The sequence below is a fragment of the Dendrobates tinctorius genome, unplaced genomic scaffold, assembly GCF_039654945.1.
Source record: "Dendrobates tinctorius isolate UK_male_01 unplaced genomic scaffold, ASM3965494v1 ptg000020l, whole genome shotgun sequence".
NCBI lineage: Eukaryota > Metazoa > Chordata > Amphibia > Anura > Dendrobatidae > Dendrobates > Dendrobates tinctorius.
The window spans coordinates 10,092,164-10,109,058 of record NW_027361688.1 but is presented as its reverse complement, the minus strand read 5'-3'; the positions used below and the strand labels follow the sequence as shown (position 1 = coordinate 10,109,058).

Genomic DNA, 16,895 nt, shown 5'->3' with positions numbered 1-16,895 from the left:
ATTCTTGTACATAGCGGGCAGTATTATAGTAGTTATATTCTTGTACATAGGAGCAGTATTATAGCAGTTATATTCTTGTACATAGGAGCAGTATTATAGTAGTTATATTCTTGTACATAGGGGGCAGTATTATAGTAGTTATATTCTTGTACATAGGAGCAGCATTATAGCAGTTATATTCTTGTACATAGGTGCAGTATTATAGTAGTTATATTCTTGTACATAGGAGCAGTATTATAGTAGTTATATTCTTGTACATAGGAGCAGCATTATAGTAGTTATATTCTTGTACATAGGGGCAGCATTATAGTAGTTATATTCTTGTACATAGGAGCAGTATTATAGTAGTTATATTCTTGTACATAGGAGCAGCATTATAGTAGTTATATTCTTGTACATAGGGGCAGTATTATAGTAGTTATATTCTTGTACATAGGGGGCAGTATTATAGTAGTTATATTCTTGTACATAGGGGGCAGTATTATAGTAGTTATATTCTTGTACATAGGGGGCAGTATTATAGTAGTTATATTCTTGTACATAGGAGCAGTATTACAGTAGTTATATTCTTGTACATAGAGGGCAGTATTATAGTAGTTATATTCTTGTACATAGGTAGCAGTATTATATTAGTTATATTCGTGTACATAGGGAGCAGTATTATAGTAGTTATATTCTTGTACATGTGGCAGTATTATAGTAGTTATACTGTATTCTTGTACATAGGGGCAGTATTATAGTAGTTATATTCTTGTACATAGGGGCAGTATTATAGTAGTTATATTCTTGTACATAGGGGGCAGTATTATAGTAGTTATATTCTTGTACATAGGGGCAGTATTATAGTAGTTATATTCTTGTACATAGGAGCAGTATTATAGTAGTTATATTCTTGTACATAGGGGCAGTATTATAGTAGTTATATTCTTGTACATAGGAGCAGTATTATAGTAGTTATATTCTTGTACATAGGGGCAGTATTATAGTAGTTATATTCTTGTACATAGGGGGCAGTATTATAGTAGTTATATTCTTGTACATAGGAGCAGTGTTATAGTAGTTATATTCTTGTACATAGGGGCAGTATTATAGTAGTTATATTCTTGTACATAGGGGCAGTATTATAGTAGTTATATTCTTGTACATAGGGGGCAGTATTATAGTAGTTATATTCTTGTACATAGGAGCAGTATTATAGTAGTTATATTCTTGTACATAGGGGCAGTATTATAGTAGTTATATTCTTGTACATAGGGGGCAGTATTATAGTAGTTATATTCTAGCACATAGGAGCAGTATTATAGCAGTTCTCCAAAAAAAGAATGAAGTCAGGAAGAAATATGCCAATGACGGAGCACATGACTGCTATGATATTAATATGATGAATGAGTTGCTTCATAAAGGCAATTTCTTTATGTCACGTCAGCATCAACAGATATGAGGAAGAACCATTAGGACCAGTTACCCTGTCAGTAATACACAAGAACTAGCCAATTACAGGGCATTTTTTGCCATAAATTTTTGTGCTTTCTGGTATATTATAGACCAATTAATATAAATGCGGTCCTTAATGTCCCATAATTACCATTATTACATACTTCTCCGGAATCTGGTGATACAGTACTTGTGGGACGTGGGAAATGCTATTTTTCACAACACTTTACTGGTATTTCATGATATGGAACTTGGCAGGTGTAACGTATAAGGTCCTGGACGATACTGCTGACCATGGATATAGCAAGGTATATTATATGATCCTAGTAAAGTGATGGGTACGGCTGAAAAATGGCTACTCAACACTGGTGGGTCCAAAAACGTCAAAAAGATCCAAAAACGACCCGAAAAGGATTCATTTTCAGAATGTCTTTGTCTCACGCCTAAACTGGTAATGTACTTAGTCCTTTCCAATCAATTATTTAACAGATTTTTCCAAGGACAGGAGATTACACAGAATATCAAAAACACGATCCCCGAACACTTCAGCTGCGAGGAACATTCTGAAACAATTAACCAGCGGCCATCAAACTGCGGAATTAAAGCGCTTTATTGTGGTGACTCAGAACGCAGGGTGGTTCCCATACGGGTCCCAAGATACGGAGAACAGGCCAGAAGGCTTTGTAATTCCTAGATGTAATCCCCTCCGAGCCCAGTGACTACCCAGAAATCATTTTAGGGCTTATTGAAAAAAAGAAAAAAAAAAAAAAAAAAAATTATAATTAACCCGTGGCTGGCTTCTATATAACGGTCTACATAAATAGGGATGGGTAGAAGACAATATCTGCTTCGTTTTTCGGAAGGTTTTGAGGCCTTGTGGAAACTTTGATTTCAGAAATCCAAATCTACACACACACAAAAAAAATATTTCCTACAGATGATTTTCAATAATATATTGATGGCCTATCCTTAACACCTTAAGATATTTTCGTTTTTGCATTTTCGGGTTTTTGCTCCCCTTCTCCCCAGAGCCATAACTTTTTTTTATTGTTTGGTCAATATGGCCATGTGAGGGCTTGTTTTTTGCGGGTCGAGTTGTACTTTTGAATGACACCATTGGTTTTACCATGTCGTGAAAAAAATTCCAAGTGCGGTGAAATTTCAAAAAAAAAAAAAAAAATGCAATCCCACACTTGTTTTTTGTTTGGGCTTTTTACTAGGTTTACTAAATGCTAAATCTGACCTGCCATTATGATTCTCCAGGTCATTACGAGTTCATAGACACCAAACATGTCCAGGTTCTTTTTTATCTAAGTGGTGAAAAAACATTCCAAACTTTGTTAAAAAAAATTGCGCCATTTTCCAAGATCTGTAGCTTCTTCATTTTTCGTGTTCTCGGGTTGGGTGAGGGCTTATTTTTTGTGCGCCGAGCTGACATTTTTATTGATACCATTTTGGTGTAGATACGATCTTTTGATCTCCCATTATTGCATTTTAATGCAATGTCGCGGCGACCCAAAAAAATGTAATTCTGGCGCTTTTATTTTTTTTGCTCTCTTCGCCATTTAGCGATCATGTTAATCCTTTTTTTTTATTTATAGATTGGGCGATTCTGAACGCGGCGATGCCAAATATGTGTATGTGTGATTTTTTTTTATTGTTTTATTTTGAATGAGGCAAAAGCTGGGTGATTTGAACTTTTATATAATTTTTTTATATTTTTAAAAACATTTTTTTCTTTACTTTTGGCATGCTTCAATAGTCTCCACGGGAGACTAGAAGCTGGGACAACTCTTATCGTCTCAGCTACATACAGGCGGTGATCAGTTCGTCTGTATGTAGCTGAATTACTCACTTGCCAGGAGCACCGACCACTGGGCGGCGCTCACAGCAAGTCGGCAGTGACAACCATGGAGATGTCCAGGAGACCTCTGGTTGTCATGCCAACCCACTGGTGACCCGCGATCACGTGAGGGGGTCACCAATGGGCGGATTTCCTGTGCGATTGCCAGAAGCGCATGTTAAATAGCGCTGTCAGAGTTTGAAGCATCATTTAATGGGTTAATAGCCACGGGTGGATTGCGATTCCATCCGCGGCTGTTCCAGGCACATGTCAGCTGTTCAAAAAAGATGACATGTCCCAGGAAAGATGTGGACTCACCGCCGAAGCCCATCATCAATGAGAGGGTATCCAACATCGGAGAAGTATTACTCCCGATGTCAGAAAGGGGTTTAAAGTGGATTTGTCGCCACATCAAACGTGGTCATTTTATTCCACTTCCCTTTTTCCTGCTTCTCCCCTGAGTATTCCGCTTTTTGTTTTTTCTAAATCCACCATATGGTTCCAGAGATATGGACCTTTTTATGTACTGCTAGTTTTTAACGGACTTTGAAAAGGGGCGTGGCCCGAAGCTCTCTCTGGGGGTGTGTCTTTTGGATTGCATCTTTACCTTTTGAGCCACACCCACTTATAAAAGACCACAGAAAGCAGCACTAAATAAAAAGACCCATATCTCTGGAATCGTAAGGTGGATTTAGAAAAAACAAAAAGCGGAATATTCAGAGGAGCAGTGGGAATACAACAAGAGCAAATACTGGCCACTTTTGAATTGGAGACAGTTCCCCTTTAAGCTCTTTTTCTCTTCCCTTGTGTGTTTTGCGCATATTTGACAACTTCCCCTCTATTTTAGGCCACATCACACCCCTCTTCTCCTCTTTCTGTGCCCTGAATGTGTGATTATATTGAATGCAGGGGCTCCATCTGATTAATAACTGAGTGAGCATCAAGCATTTGGTGTTGAGCACTAGAATCCTTTCAACATCTCTATTCTTCTCCGAAATTTCATTGGCAACTGGGAGATTGCCAACTCTGCCAAGAGATGTCCTCTTTTTCCAGGACTTTCCGGAAGAGTTGGCAAGTTTGCTTGATATTTGTGTAGTTTATTAAACTCTGTTCTGCCCCCACCACTCCCCCGACAAACCCCATAATTACCACTTTTGGGAAGGACTTCCATAAACCTTATCCCTTTTTATCCAGGAGTACTGGGAAATCCAGGAGAGGTGGCAGCACATCATTAGTATGTCAGGTGACATAGGCAGAAAATTGGATATTTTGCCACGGGGCCCCACAAAATTCACATTACTAAATTGTCTCTCCCCCACAGAGCTCACAATCTAAGCAACCAAACTTCACTGACACAACAGTATCACATCCTGAAAAAAAAAAAAAAAAGTCACAAGACACTCGTTATGCAATGAACACAAAAATAGCACCCACAACTCTAAGCTGCAAATGTCAAATCCTTACACATGTGCTTTAAATTAGAATTTCAAAAGGACTTTTTCTCCTGTTTTAGGGAAAGCTGGATGACCACCAATAGGCCTCCCAGCCTCCGCATCGCCCGCTATACAGCTGTCCTACAATCCTAAACACCAAAATAAATTTGCTCTGTAGGGCTATATTCCCAATTTGCTGCAAAAATAGATTTGCCATTCCAAATTTTTTGCCAAGCTGGGTCCTATAACTGTTTAAAAGATTATTTTTGGGCCCAAAAATTATCATGTTAATTTGCAGCTGTGGTAATTTTTTTTTGGGGGGGGGGGTAAATGTTTACAGCAGATTTGTTATTTTGGGGGTGTAAAATGTTCCTTGAATTTTAGACATGACAATACCCTTTCAATTGTAGTTATCCTACTTTGGAGATAGATGACCAATGCCACTTGAGCAGCAGGCATGGTCTTTCTTGGAGGGGTGGGGGGTAAATGCCCTTTGAATCTAGAGTAGATGCCCTTTGAACAGCTGATACGGTCATTTTGGGGGTAAGGGCACGTTGAATTGCAGACATGGTGATTTTTGTGGAGATGGTTGTGTGGGGGGGGGGAACCCTTTGAATGGCTGATATGGCCATTTCGGGGGACAATACCCTTTTAATTTCAAATATTTTATTTTGTTTTATAAACTGCAGATATACCCTTTTTTGGGATTCAGTATTGCAAATATGATAATTTTTTTTTTGGGGGGGGCAAATGCCCTTTTGAAATACAGACAAATTAATTTGAGGGGTAAATGCCTATTTAATTGCAGTAAAAAGCCACATTAAGGAAAGGCAGGACACAGCGACCAAACCAGGCTCTCTCTCAACCGGTCACGCCCCTTAGACAGTACAGTAGGGGGTATATATATTAGGCATTAACCCATTCAACAAGGGCCTATACATCTCACTCTATTAGAAATCCATAAGGAAGAAACAAGGGACCCAATTGTTGTCCTCACTGATCCGCAGCCCGGAGAAATATGCCAAGCATGCGTCCTTTATCCAAAAAGCCAAATCTCTAGTAACCTCCTACTCTACAGAATCAGGGACAAACAAGACCAGGGCCTGAGGGCAAAGGGGGGTCCGGAGATGGTCTCGCTTTACGGGTGAGGAAATCCATAGCTTCTGCTTGAAAGTTCTGAATGGGGGGCTGCAAAAACGCACCAGATCCCATGATTCTGGAAGGAGCGGATTGCTGCAATGGCAACCTCCCCCTTATACCACCCTTCATCCTTCCAGAGCATCCCCAATGGAGGCAGGTAGAGCAAGCGGCAAGTCATAGACAACAAAGGGAATGGGGATTTTCAGCATTATCTTTCTACTTGGGACCAAGACCCCATCATGGGCGATGGGAAAAGCGGAAATTTTGGGAACGACCGGATCTTTTCTTACCTGATCCAGAAATGACGTGACCATGGAACCCGGTCCGATCAGTCCTAATTCTGGGATTTCCCCCCCGCCGCAGGTCTCCGGACCCACACTGTATTGCTTCCCAGCTTTTCTCCAGCAAGCTCCACATTCCAGTGGGGAGGGAACAGATGGCGATATCCGTGGTAACCGACCTCCGCTTACTCCATTGGATGAATGCAGCTCCTGCCTATTGGGCAACTAGTTTTTCTTTTTTTTTTTCATCCATTGTCCCTGGGCTTTGCAAATTTCTTAATGAAGGGACAAGCTGCCCCTGGCAATGGCAAAGCCTGGCTGACAGGTGCGGAATTTTTTTTTTTCTGCTTTTTTTTTTTCTTTTATCCCAGTGCTCTAGTTTGCAGAATAAAAGACTGGAAGGCGACCTAGACTGCGAATAAAGAATCGGGGCCGGGACTTTGTCAGCAAGAGGGTTTTTTTTTTTTTTTTTTGCTCTCCTTCCTTTTTTTTTTTTTCACTGCAAAGGGAGGAACAAGACGTAGCGTGTGCCAAAACGAAAAACTATTGTCTCCCCATTCACAGATTAATCGCAAGGACCACACATGGATTTCATATGAGGGCTCTGGATGAGCGTTTCCTTATGGGCTTATTATAGCACAGCCCCGGCAGGAATTACCAAGACTGGATTCAATTACATGTGTGAACGGCCTGTATAAAACGCTCTGTAAAACTTCCCACTACGGCTGAAAAGTATTAACTCTGGATAGGTCGAGTCCTTAATTCAGGGTCCTTATCTATTATTTAAACATATTTTTGTGCATTGGATGGAGAGGATATTGATTTTAAATGGGTAATATGTAATACCTCTATTCTCCTGCGGGGGAGCTGCAGGGGAATGGAACACTTGTGGCCAGGTTTTCCCACTGATCACAACTGACCAGCGATTGTCTGATTATTAGGCCCCTCTGGGATTATCGCAATCGCTAATAGCAGCAAGTGTTCAATTTCCCTGCAGCTCCCCCGCAGGAGAAATGAGGAATTACACAGTACCAATTAAAATCCACACAATGTCTGTGCATCACGGCACCCTCTGATTATCCCATTCATTGTGGATTGTTGGCTATGGCTGAAAAATGCTTACCTTGGAGAAGGGTCCTTAATTCAGAATCCTCATCTTTTATCATAAGTATTGTTGTACAATCCATACGGTGTAATACCTCAGTTCTCCTACAGGGGAAATCGAACACTTGTGGCCAGGTTTCCCCATCGATCACAACTGACAGGGCACCCAGTGATTATCCCAATCACTGACCAGCTGTGATCAGTGGAGAAACCTAGCAGCAAGTGTTCAATTCCACTAAAGCTCCCCCGCAGGAGAATTGAGGTATTACGCAGTACCCATTAAAATAAATATACTGTCCATGTAATTCAAAACAATGCTTATTATAAGAGAAGACTCTGAATTAAGGACACCCTCTCCAAGATATCTTTCAGCCATAGTCAACAATCCACACTGAATGGGATAATCGGAGAGTGCCCTGATGCACAGACATTCAGCGTGGATTACTATGGCTGAAAAGTACATATCCTGGAGGGGGAATCCTTTATTCAGGGTACTCATCTATTATAAAAAGCATTTTCATTCATTATGGAGAGAGAATATTGATTTTAATGGGTACTGTGTAATACCTTATGTATCCTGCGGGGGAGCAGCAGAGTAATTGAACAGATCTCTGATCTTCCAAGCGATCAATGATCGTCTGACAATCAGGGCACCCTGCGATTATGTTATAAAAATGGATTATCGATATCCCATAAATGTCCTAGATGGGAATGCTCAGTTCCCATTACAGTTCCACAGAAACCACTTCTCCCTAAATTAGCAATCCGCAAAATTACAACTCCCTGCATGCACTATAGAAACTTTTCTGAACACAGTGCAGACTGCACAGTGTCAAACTATGGTACTGCTTTCCAGCAAAAAAAAACAAAACAGCAACTTAACAGCGCCACTGGTGTCTACAGGTCATTCATGGTATTACAACTCTGCTGATTCACTTCAATAGTGCCAGGCTTCAATACCAGAAATAAACATGGACAGGTGTGGCACTGTTTTTTTCCAAGAGGCCAGACATTTTTTCTAATCCTGTGCCACCCTCTTCAAGGTTGGGGCTACTTGGCGACTTTAGACGCAAAAAAAATCATGTGGCCAAAATCGCTATGTGTAATGCAGGTGAATGTGGTCTTATAGCACATGCGACTCCCTTCACCTGTATTGTGTTTTGATGAAACAGTGGCTCGTTGCCATTTTGGGCCTGTGCTGTGGCCTAAGCCCATTTTTCAGAGCTGTCCTAGTTACCCATAGCAACCAATCACAGCCCAGCTTTCACATTACCAGAGCAGTCTTCAACATGAAAGCTGTGCTGTGATTGGTTGCTAAGAGCAATAAATGCAGGGTTTTTTTTTCTTTCAGCCTCTTAGTTCCTGAAGCGTTTTGTTGAAATGGCGCCCATTACTACCTCCGATATAAGAGGATAAAGTGTAAATAAGGATAGGAAAGGTAAGACTATCTGAGGTCACATCGCCTCATGGATGGCGCCCCCTCTTCAGTCTTGAACCTCAGGTTCTTATTGGTTATTACGAGCAGAGTTTCATCTCCCTGCCGTAGCGTAATAATCATCTGTGCGCAACGCATAGCAGTGACGTTAAACCAGAAGTTGGTAAGAGCAACACATGACGGAAAAGCGCGTGAGAAATGACAGAAAAGGGCGTGAGAGATGACGGAAAAGGGCGTGAGAGATGACGGAAAAGAGCGAGAGAGATGACGGAAAAGAGCGAGAGAGATGACGGAAAAGAGCGAGAGAGATGACGGAAAAGAGCGAGAGAGATGACGGAAAAGAGCGAGAGAGATGACGGAAAAGAGCGAGAGAGATGACGGAAAAGAGCGAGAGAGATGACGGAAAAGAGCGAGAGAGATGACGGAAAAGAGCGAGAGAGATGACGGAAAAGAGCGAGAGAGATGACGGAAAAGAGCGAGAGAGATGACGGAAAAGAGCGAGAGAGATGACGGAAAAGAGCGAGAGAGATGACGGAAAAGAGCGAGAGAGATGACGGAAAAGAGCGAGAGAGATGACGGAAAAGAGCGAGAGAGATGACGGAAAAGAGCGAGAGAGATGACGGAAAAGAGCGAGAGAGATGATGGAAAAGAGCGCATGAGAAATGACGGAAAAGCGCGTGAGAGATGACAGAAAAGCACGTGAGAGATGACGGAAAAGCGCGAGAGAGATGACGGAAAAGCGCGTGAGAGATGACGGAAAAGCGCGTGAGAGAGGACGGAAAAGCGCGAGAGATGACAGAAAAGCGCGAGAGAGATGACAGAAAAGCGCCTGAGAGATGACGGAAAAGCGCCTGAGAGATGACGGAAAAGCGCCTGAGAGATGACGGAAAAGCGCCTGAGAGATGACGGAAAAGCGCCTGAGAGATGACGGAAAAGCGCCTGAGAGATGACGGAAAAGCGCCTGAGAGATGATGGAAAAGCTCCTGAGAGATGACGGAAAAGCTCCTGAGAGATGACGGAAAAGCGCGAGAGAGAGATGACGGAAAAGCGTGAGAGATGACGGAAAAGCGAGACAGTCGCGCCTAATTCATTAATGAATTCAGATCCGGGTGACTGTACTCCAGCGACACGTTTATTAAGACTGGTGCGCACTATGGGAGCCTTAATCTCCTCTGCATGTGCAATTAAAAGCTATTATTCCCTGTTATCAGCCATTGCAGACTGGGAAGAAATCGCTTGATTTTCTTCACTAGAATGAGGTTGTTTTTTTAGGGGTACAGCCGCTGCTGTGGAAGCAGTGGTCCGGTGCCTGAGGGGAATCTAATTCCCCCTAAACCAGTATTTTAAATAGCATATGGCAGGTGGGGGGCCCCGTTACAGATTTTATATTGGAACCCGGGAACTTCAAGATACGTGTAGTGAACACATAAGAGCGACTCCTTTTACCCTCCCCCCCAAATTGTGTAATGGCCCCCTTGCCTGAGAGTCCAGCACCAAATATGGCTTTCTGTACCCAGTGATTGTAATCTGGGATCTCATACTTATGTTCCAGCTTTTACACTCTCTATAAATCTAAGCCTCTGATGGTTTATACAAGGGAACGTTCCGCAAACTAGTTGGAGAAACAACAGAGCCCTTTCCAAGTTGAGATATGAAGCAGATGATAAAGCCTCATACAGGTTCACTGTTACAATGAGACAAATAATGCATACCGCCATATAGTGACAACGTAATACTGGCGCAACTGTTTCACCACAGAAACAAAATGAAATCCCCTAAAAATAATCAGTTCTTACAAACAACATGACTGCCAGCAATGATAGGTAGAGTAGAGGGGGGCATCATTGGGTAATAATTCCATGTTGCAGGGTCTGAGGAGAACACGCAGTGTTGTAAGTATTGAACAGGCACCTAACACCCATGACTAGTTTTAAGGGTGACAAACTAGGCAATTGCCTAAGGCTCTAGTTTTCTAAAGTTCCTCTTTTGAAGGCAGAAACCTGAGAACTATACAACCACCCAGTAGATTATATAATTATTTGTCACGGTATGGCGCTATTATTTAACTATTGAATTGTAATATGTGAGAAACCATGTAGCAGTATTTTGTGGACTCCTTACGGAAATATTATTAAGACACATTTATATAGGAACTATATGGTGGTATTATGTGGGCTGTATAAAGTGATATGACCATAGCACCATATGGCGGTATGGAAATAGAAACATTATGTTGACTAAAGTTATGGGGGGGGGGGAACAAAACAGAAATCCGTAAGATGACCTTTGTGGCTGCCCATAGACCATTTTTTTCTATAAAACCAGCTATACGGAAGAAGTCTGGTGCCAACCTAAGCTATAGGGATATATGCAGCATGTCTATGGTTGTGCACCTTTAACTACGGTATTTAGAGGGGTACTCCAGCTGTAAAAATATAGGGCCTCTCTGTAGGATTTTGAATAATGGATGCCCTGGGACCATCGTTTGGCACCATAGTAGCCAGGGTTGGCCGATAAAGGGTACAGAAAAAAAATAAGCAAGATGGAATCAACAGGTGCCACACTATAAAAGGCCTAGAATATGAATATCCTTAAGAATATGGACACACAACTTAAGGTACATACAACCAGCAAAGAACAACTTTATTCTAGGTCTAGATTCTGTTTTTAGAAACCAAAAGCACAAAAACATAAACATAAACCCCATAAAAAAACAACAAAACTATCAAAAGCCTAAAAAAAAGCAAAGGTCACATAATAATAGTACAACGGTCTGATCATAAGACACAGAGTAGGTTGCAAACTCATTACGGCAAAACCACACAGGAAGAAAAGTGAAGAGGAACTGGTGGGTGTGCGTTACCTGCCTAGATAAGGCTACGTGTCGGAGCAGGGGTAGTAGTTACACCTGAGACCCATATAGCCCCCTATACCGCATAAGACACCAGGATTCTAAAAGTGACACACGGCAGATGTAGGGGTCCAGATTTAGGGCCCAGGAAGTGTGTATTATTAAAAACGGAGAAAATGGTTCATACTCACACCCCCCCATGAGCGTCTCCTCTTCTCCGGGTGTCTCTACATCTCTGCAGGGAAGTCTGCCAAAAATCCTCTCTTAGAACCACACGTCTCGATAGATCAGTGCCGCTGCCAGCGTTAACATTAAGGCAGCTTTATAGGAAATGCTGTATATTTTGTAAAGCTGTGAACAATTTGCAACCACAGGAAACTTGCGAGAGCATTTCAAAACACGGAGGAAACGGTTCCTCACAATTGTTATTTTGGATTGTTTGAAGCCCCGTCGCTTACCTTCCCAGCTTCCTTGCCATGCACGCACCATGCATTCTACATACAGAAGTAGACAAATATATCTGAACAGAGCTACGTAGAATATGAGGGGGGGGTTATTAACTAACTTTGCTTCCTTTTTTTGGTCGAAGACTAAATTAGATCTAGGAAGAAGACTGAAGAACTAAGCTTATCAGAAAGTGGGAGGAAACCCATGTGGACATTGATAGAACCTACAAGTTCATGCAGATGGTTCATTGGAATGGTTGGAACCCATGGCCCATTGGTACAAATGGGTAAACTAGGTCAAATAGGGGTCAGGACAGTATGGAATCATTAAGGGGTCCTTGAGGCTGGGAGTTCGAGAAATGGTAGTGACCACATGATTCTTGGCTCCAGTACGTGGGAGATGGGTAGATAAGGTAGTTAGGGTAGGGAAAAAATGAGCAATGGTGGGTTTAATAAGTACAAGGGTGGTGAAAAACAACCATCAACTCCATGATTATGATCTCCAATGACTAGAGATTAGCAATTTGATTTGCGTCACCTTGATTTGGCATCCAAACAGGTCCCCTGTGGCAGTCAATCTTCTCTTATGTGCCCGACATCCTCGGCACTTCTAGTGCTATTTTGGCCCCGCGACTGTCAAGACATTTTGTGAGGCATAGTCACTAGGCCTCACGCGACATCATAGAATAAGTAAGGTCTTGTAAGAGGTCTTCCATGCTTTTGTGACTAACCAAGATAACAAAAATGGACACAGACAGACCAGAAGCTTAGTGGAGCACAAAATTGAATAGCTCCATTGGGGATTCCGTTCAAAGGTTGGACCTTTGATGGGGCCCATTTAGCACATGTTTGTGGCACCTTCGGGACTTCAGTTTAAAATAATGAAAAATTTGAATTTTTCATTGGTTTTAGACAGAAGCCCCAAAAGGAGACACAAACGTTTGCCAAACGTGCCCCACTAAAGGTCCAACCTTAACCTCATATCATCCTCAACCTGAAAACGAAATGCAAATTCTTGAGTCACTCACTGGTAGTAAATTTTAAAATTTTTCATCAATTTGAGATTGATCCTCACCTTGAAATGTTGACTACCCCGACTCTGGTAATCTTGGCTGCCCATACTTTGCCAGAAATAATCGCGCATGCGCCTTTACATCTAGTCCTACACCATATCCATAATGTTTACCAGAATAAAATGTACATTGACCAAGGCTGCCATCTAGAGAACATCATTTTCCACCTAGGAGGAGCATAGAGGACACGTATCCAGTCTCTGATCTGCCCGATCTGGACCCTAATGAAGAGTAAAGTATGCCCAATCAAGTTCACCCAAAAAAAAAGCTGAAAATGCCTTTTAATTTAATAATTCACATTTTTTCGTGTAAAAATTTAGCTTTGACGTATGCAATTCATATTATACTCCTTAAAAAAATAGTCTAGTATAAATCTTTATATTCTCCAGAGGAACAGAGCAGATCTGAACTCGGTGTCTTATTCTCCAATTTATCTAAATGACAGGAAATTTCTCAGAGCTGGAAAATGTCAACTTCTTTTATGTCGGAAAGGTTCCTTGGTCTTCATGAAAAGGATTTTTTTTGATTTCGAGGAAAGACTGGTCTATGGCACATGCCAGTAGTAATGGAGATTAATCAGTAATCCTAATGTATTTAGGCTTAACCCATTAGCCATTTAATGCACCAACAAGAGCCTTTAATTACGTCGGGGGAGGGAAGCGACGTAAAGAAAAGAGGGTAAACAATGGTGATGTGATCATGGGGTCAATCTTCATCTGTGTCCCAAGATAGGAATTTTATGTAGAGAGCCGACTATACGTTTATTGGGGGTTTGTCCTTGACAAGGGTCTAGATTTTTCATGAACAGCGTTATTCTCGTCCATTAGCTTTGTGGGGTATTGCAACCCTTTTCAATTCAAAATTACAACATCCAAAACCCACAGTCAAGAACGATATAATTTCTGTAGACCCTTCTTGGTAATCTTCAAAGACTCCTTTAAGAAGACTTTCCACCTGTATTCCACTTCCATTCAACCTTTTAGTTGCCGATTGTTACATCCCCTTTAAAGCCAATATTGGACCAACCTGACAATTTATATGGATTGGATGACCATCTAATGTGTATAGGCGGAGGGGGGAGTCTTGACTTTTTCTTTGATGGCAGATGTTGGTGGTAAAGAAGGATTAGACTGATGGTTTTCAATATGGTTAATCCTTTGGTTCCCAGGGAAGATAAGTTGCTGCCAGAGAGCTCTGGCAGCAGCTTGTCTTCCCTAGGAACAAAGCGATCAGACATGTTGAAATTCAGCGGCCTAACCTTTCTGACTCTCCTTTTGTCGTTATATATGGATAGCTATTGAACATTTTCTAAAAGTGATAACAGGTAGTGACAGCCGTTACAGCTCTTAATGACGTCACTTTTTTTCTAAACACCTGTATATTTCTATTAGCCTGGTTATAAGATAATACTGTTTGCCCCCTGTGGCTAGGTTTTCACCTAGGAAAAAGTCCAATCTACCGCCTTCACCCTGAATGTAAATACTCCAGCCTAGGTATAAAATGTTTTATTGGCAGTCGCCCTGTCACCTAGTAGTGTAATTAGAGTCCGATGGGTCTCAATGCAAAGTTTGGACCTGCTTACCCCCTTAAATGTAATAACGTCTCCCATCTTGTACTAATGTCAGCCATCATGGGCCCCTTCCTGGTATACAGTCCTCCACCCTGGGTCCCTTTCCGGTATACAGTCCTCCACCCTGGGCCCCTTCCTGGCATACAGTCCTCCACCCTGGGCCCCTTCCTTGTCCAACGTCCTCCATCCTGGGCCCCTACCTTGTCCAACGTCCTCCATCCTGGGCCCCTTCCTTGTCCAACGTCCTCCATCCTGGGCCCCTTCCTTGTCCAACGTCCTCCATCCTGGGCCCCTTCCTTGTCCAACGTCCTCCATCCTGGGCCCCTTCCTTGTCCAACGTCCTCCATCCTGGGCCCCTTCCTTGTCCAACGTCCTCCATCCTGGGCCCCTTCCTTGTCCAACGTCCTCCATCCTGGGCCCCTTCCTTGTCCAACGTCCTCCATCCTGGGCCCCTTCCTTGTCCAACGTCCTCCATCCTGGGCCCCTTCCTTGTCCAACGTCCTCCATCCTGGGCCCCTTCCTTGTCCAACGTCCTCCATCCTGGGCCCCTTCCTTGTCCAACGTCCTCCATCCTGGGCCCCTTCCTTGTCCAACGTCCTCCATCCTGGGCCCCTTCCTTGTCCAACGTCCTCCATCCTGGGCCCCTTCCTTGTCCAACGTCCTCCATCCTGGGCCCCTTCCTTGTCAAATGTCCAACATCCTGGGACTCTTCCTGGAATAACATCCTCCATCCTGGGCCACTTGCAGTAATAATCTCAATGATTCTGTGTGATCGCTACACACCGGTTTCCCACCACTTAGCTACACCCCTGCGTTCCCCAATTCAACGAGATTCCTCTCCGCCTCCTGTTGTCATCAGAACTCAATGACTTTTCTTCCGGCATAGGGATGATGTCACTGTAGATAGGTTCCTTCCTGTCATCTAATTGGAGGAATGGTAACAGTTTTTACTTCTACGTTTCCAGCAGGAATAACAGAGGAACGCCGCAATTCAAAATGGTCATGAAAGGAAACCTAGAAAAAAAATGTCAAAACCAATCTAGGTCAATACCCAAATGTGTGTGATCTCCTGCTCTTCACCATAGACACAAAAGGGACCGGCCTTTTACTTTCTGCAGCGAGCGGAGTCCGCCCGTGCATGTCAATGCCCCACTAGCAATTTTCGAGTTGCCATCCAGAGCATAACTTATCTCAGCATCATTGACGGAAAATGGACTTTCTCACCGGAGTTTCACGACCCGGAGCGGTTTCCTTTTTCATCAACCAAACAAAAAAAAGGATCCGAGTAACTCTGAAATGTTCCTGTACGGTATAGTGTACACAGCTTCCCTTTAACCTCTTAGATGCTGCATTACTTTCGTGCTGGTGTCTACCGTCACTAATATCTGACACTTTCTGTCCTCAAGAAATAGCGCCACCCTTATCCAGGGACTGTGACTGGTATTACAGCTCAGTCCTAGTCACTTTAATGAGACTGAGCTGAGCTGCAATACCAGACACTACCAGTTGCATTTTTCCATTTTTTTTTTCTTCCTTTATTCCAAGAGCCATAACTTTATTTTCATTTTATCATATACTGAACAACAGGAGGAAAAAATCCAAAGTTCAGTGAAGTTATGAAAAAAAAAGAGAAATCATTACCGTCATTACTTTTTCAGGTTTGTTTTTATGGCATTCCAAATTTACATAGTGGTGATTACAACTTTTTTTAAAAAATTCTGAAAATCTTTGTTTCTATTACCAATTTCTGAGACCTGTACCTGTTTATTTTTTCACCGATGGAGCTTTGTTAAGTTTTACACTGGGAAAAAGGGGAAGTGATTTAAATTTTTCTCTTTTTTTCTTTTAGCCTCACTAGGGGACTTGAACCTGTGATCGCAGTTTGATCGAGTGCAGAATTTAGAGCAAACAGTACATGGTTAAATGACAGTCTCCTCCAAATCCTATGCTCATTTCCTCGGTATGGGACCCGTAAGACTGGGGGTGGAGGGACGGTGTCAGCTCCAGTACCCCCCATCCTGACATTGCACTATCGGCATCTTGTATCAGCTATACGGAGCCAGCCATTATACTGCATGCAAGCAATTATACAGTGTGGAGGTTTGCATGAGGTCCATTATGTTGTATAGAGGCCGTCATACTGCGCAGAGGGTCGCGTTGGGGCCGTCCTACCGCGCGGAGGGTCGCGTTGGGGCCGTCCTACCGCGCGGAGGGTCGCGTTGGGGCCGTCCTACCGCGCGGAGGGTCGCGTTGGGGCCGTCCTACCGCGCGGAGGGTCGCGTTGG

At 42.7% G+C, this 16,895-nt stretch overlaps 1 protein-coding gene across 2 annotated transcripts in view; it reads right to left on the bottom strand.

The window, feature by feature from the left end:
- Positions 1–16,895, bottom strand: part of FGD4 (FYVE, RhoGEF and PH domain containing 4) — a 118,919-nt gene that overhangs the window by 79,245 nt on the left and 22,779 nt on the right. The window contains exon 1 of one of the 2 annotated variants that reach the window (XM_073567644.1): positions 6,141–6,597. The exons of the other annotated variant lie outside the window; for it this stretch is intronic. Coding sequence (XP_073423745.1) covers positions 6,141–6,267 — 127 coding nt within the window. The 5' untranslated portion in view covers positions 6,268–6,597. Of the gene's footprint in view, positions 1–6,140; positions 6,598–16,895 lie in introns of those variants that run through there. 2 annotated transcript variants of the gene reach the window in all.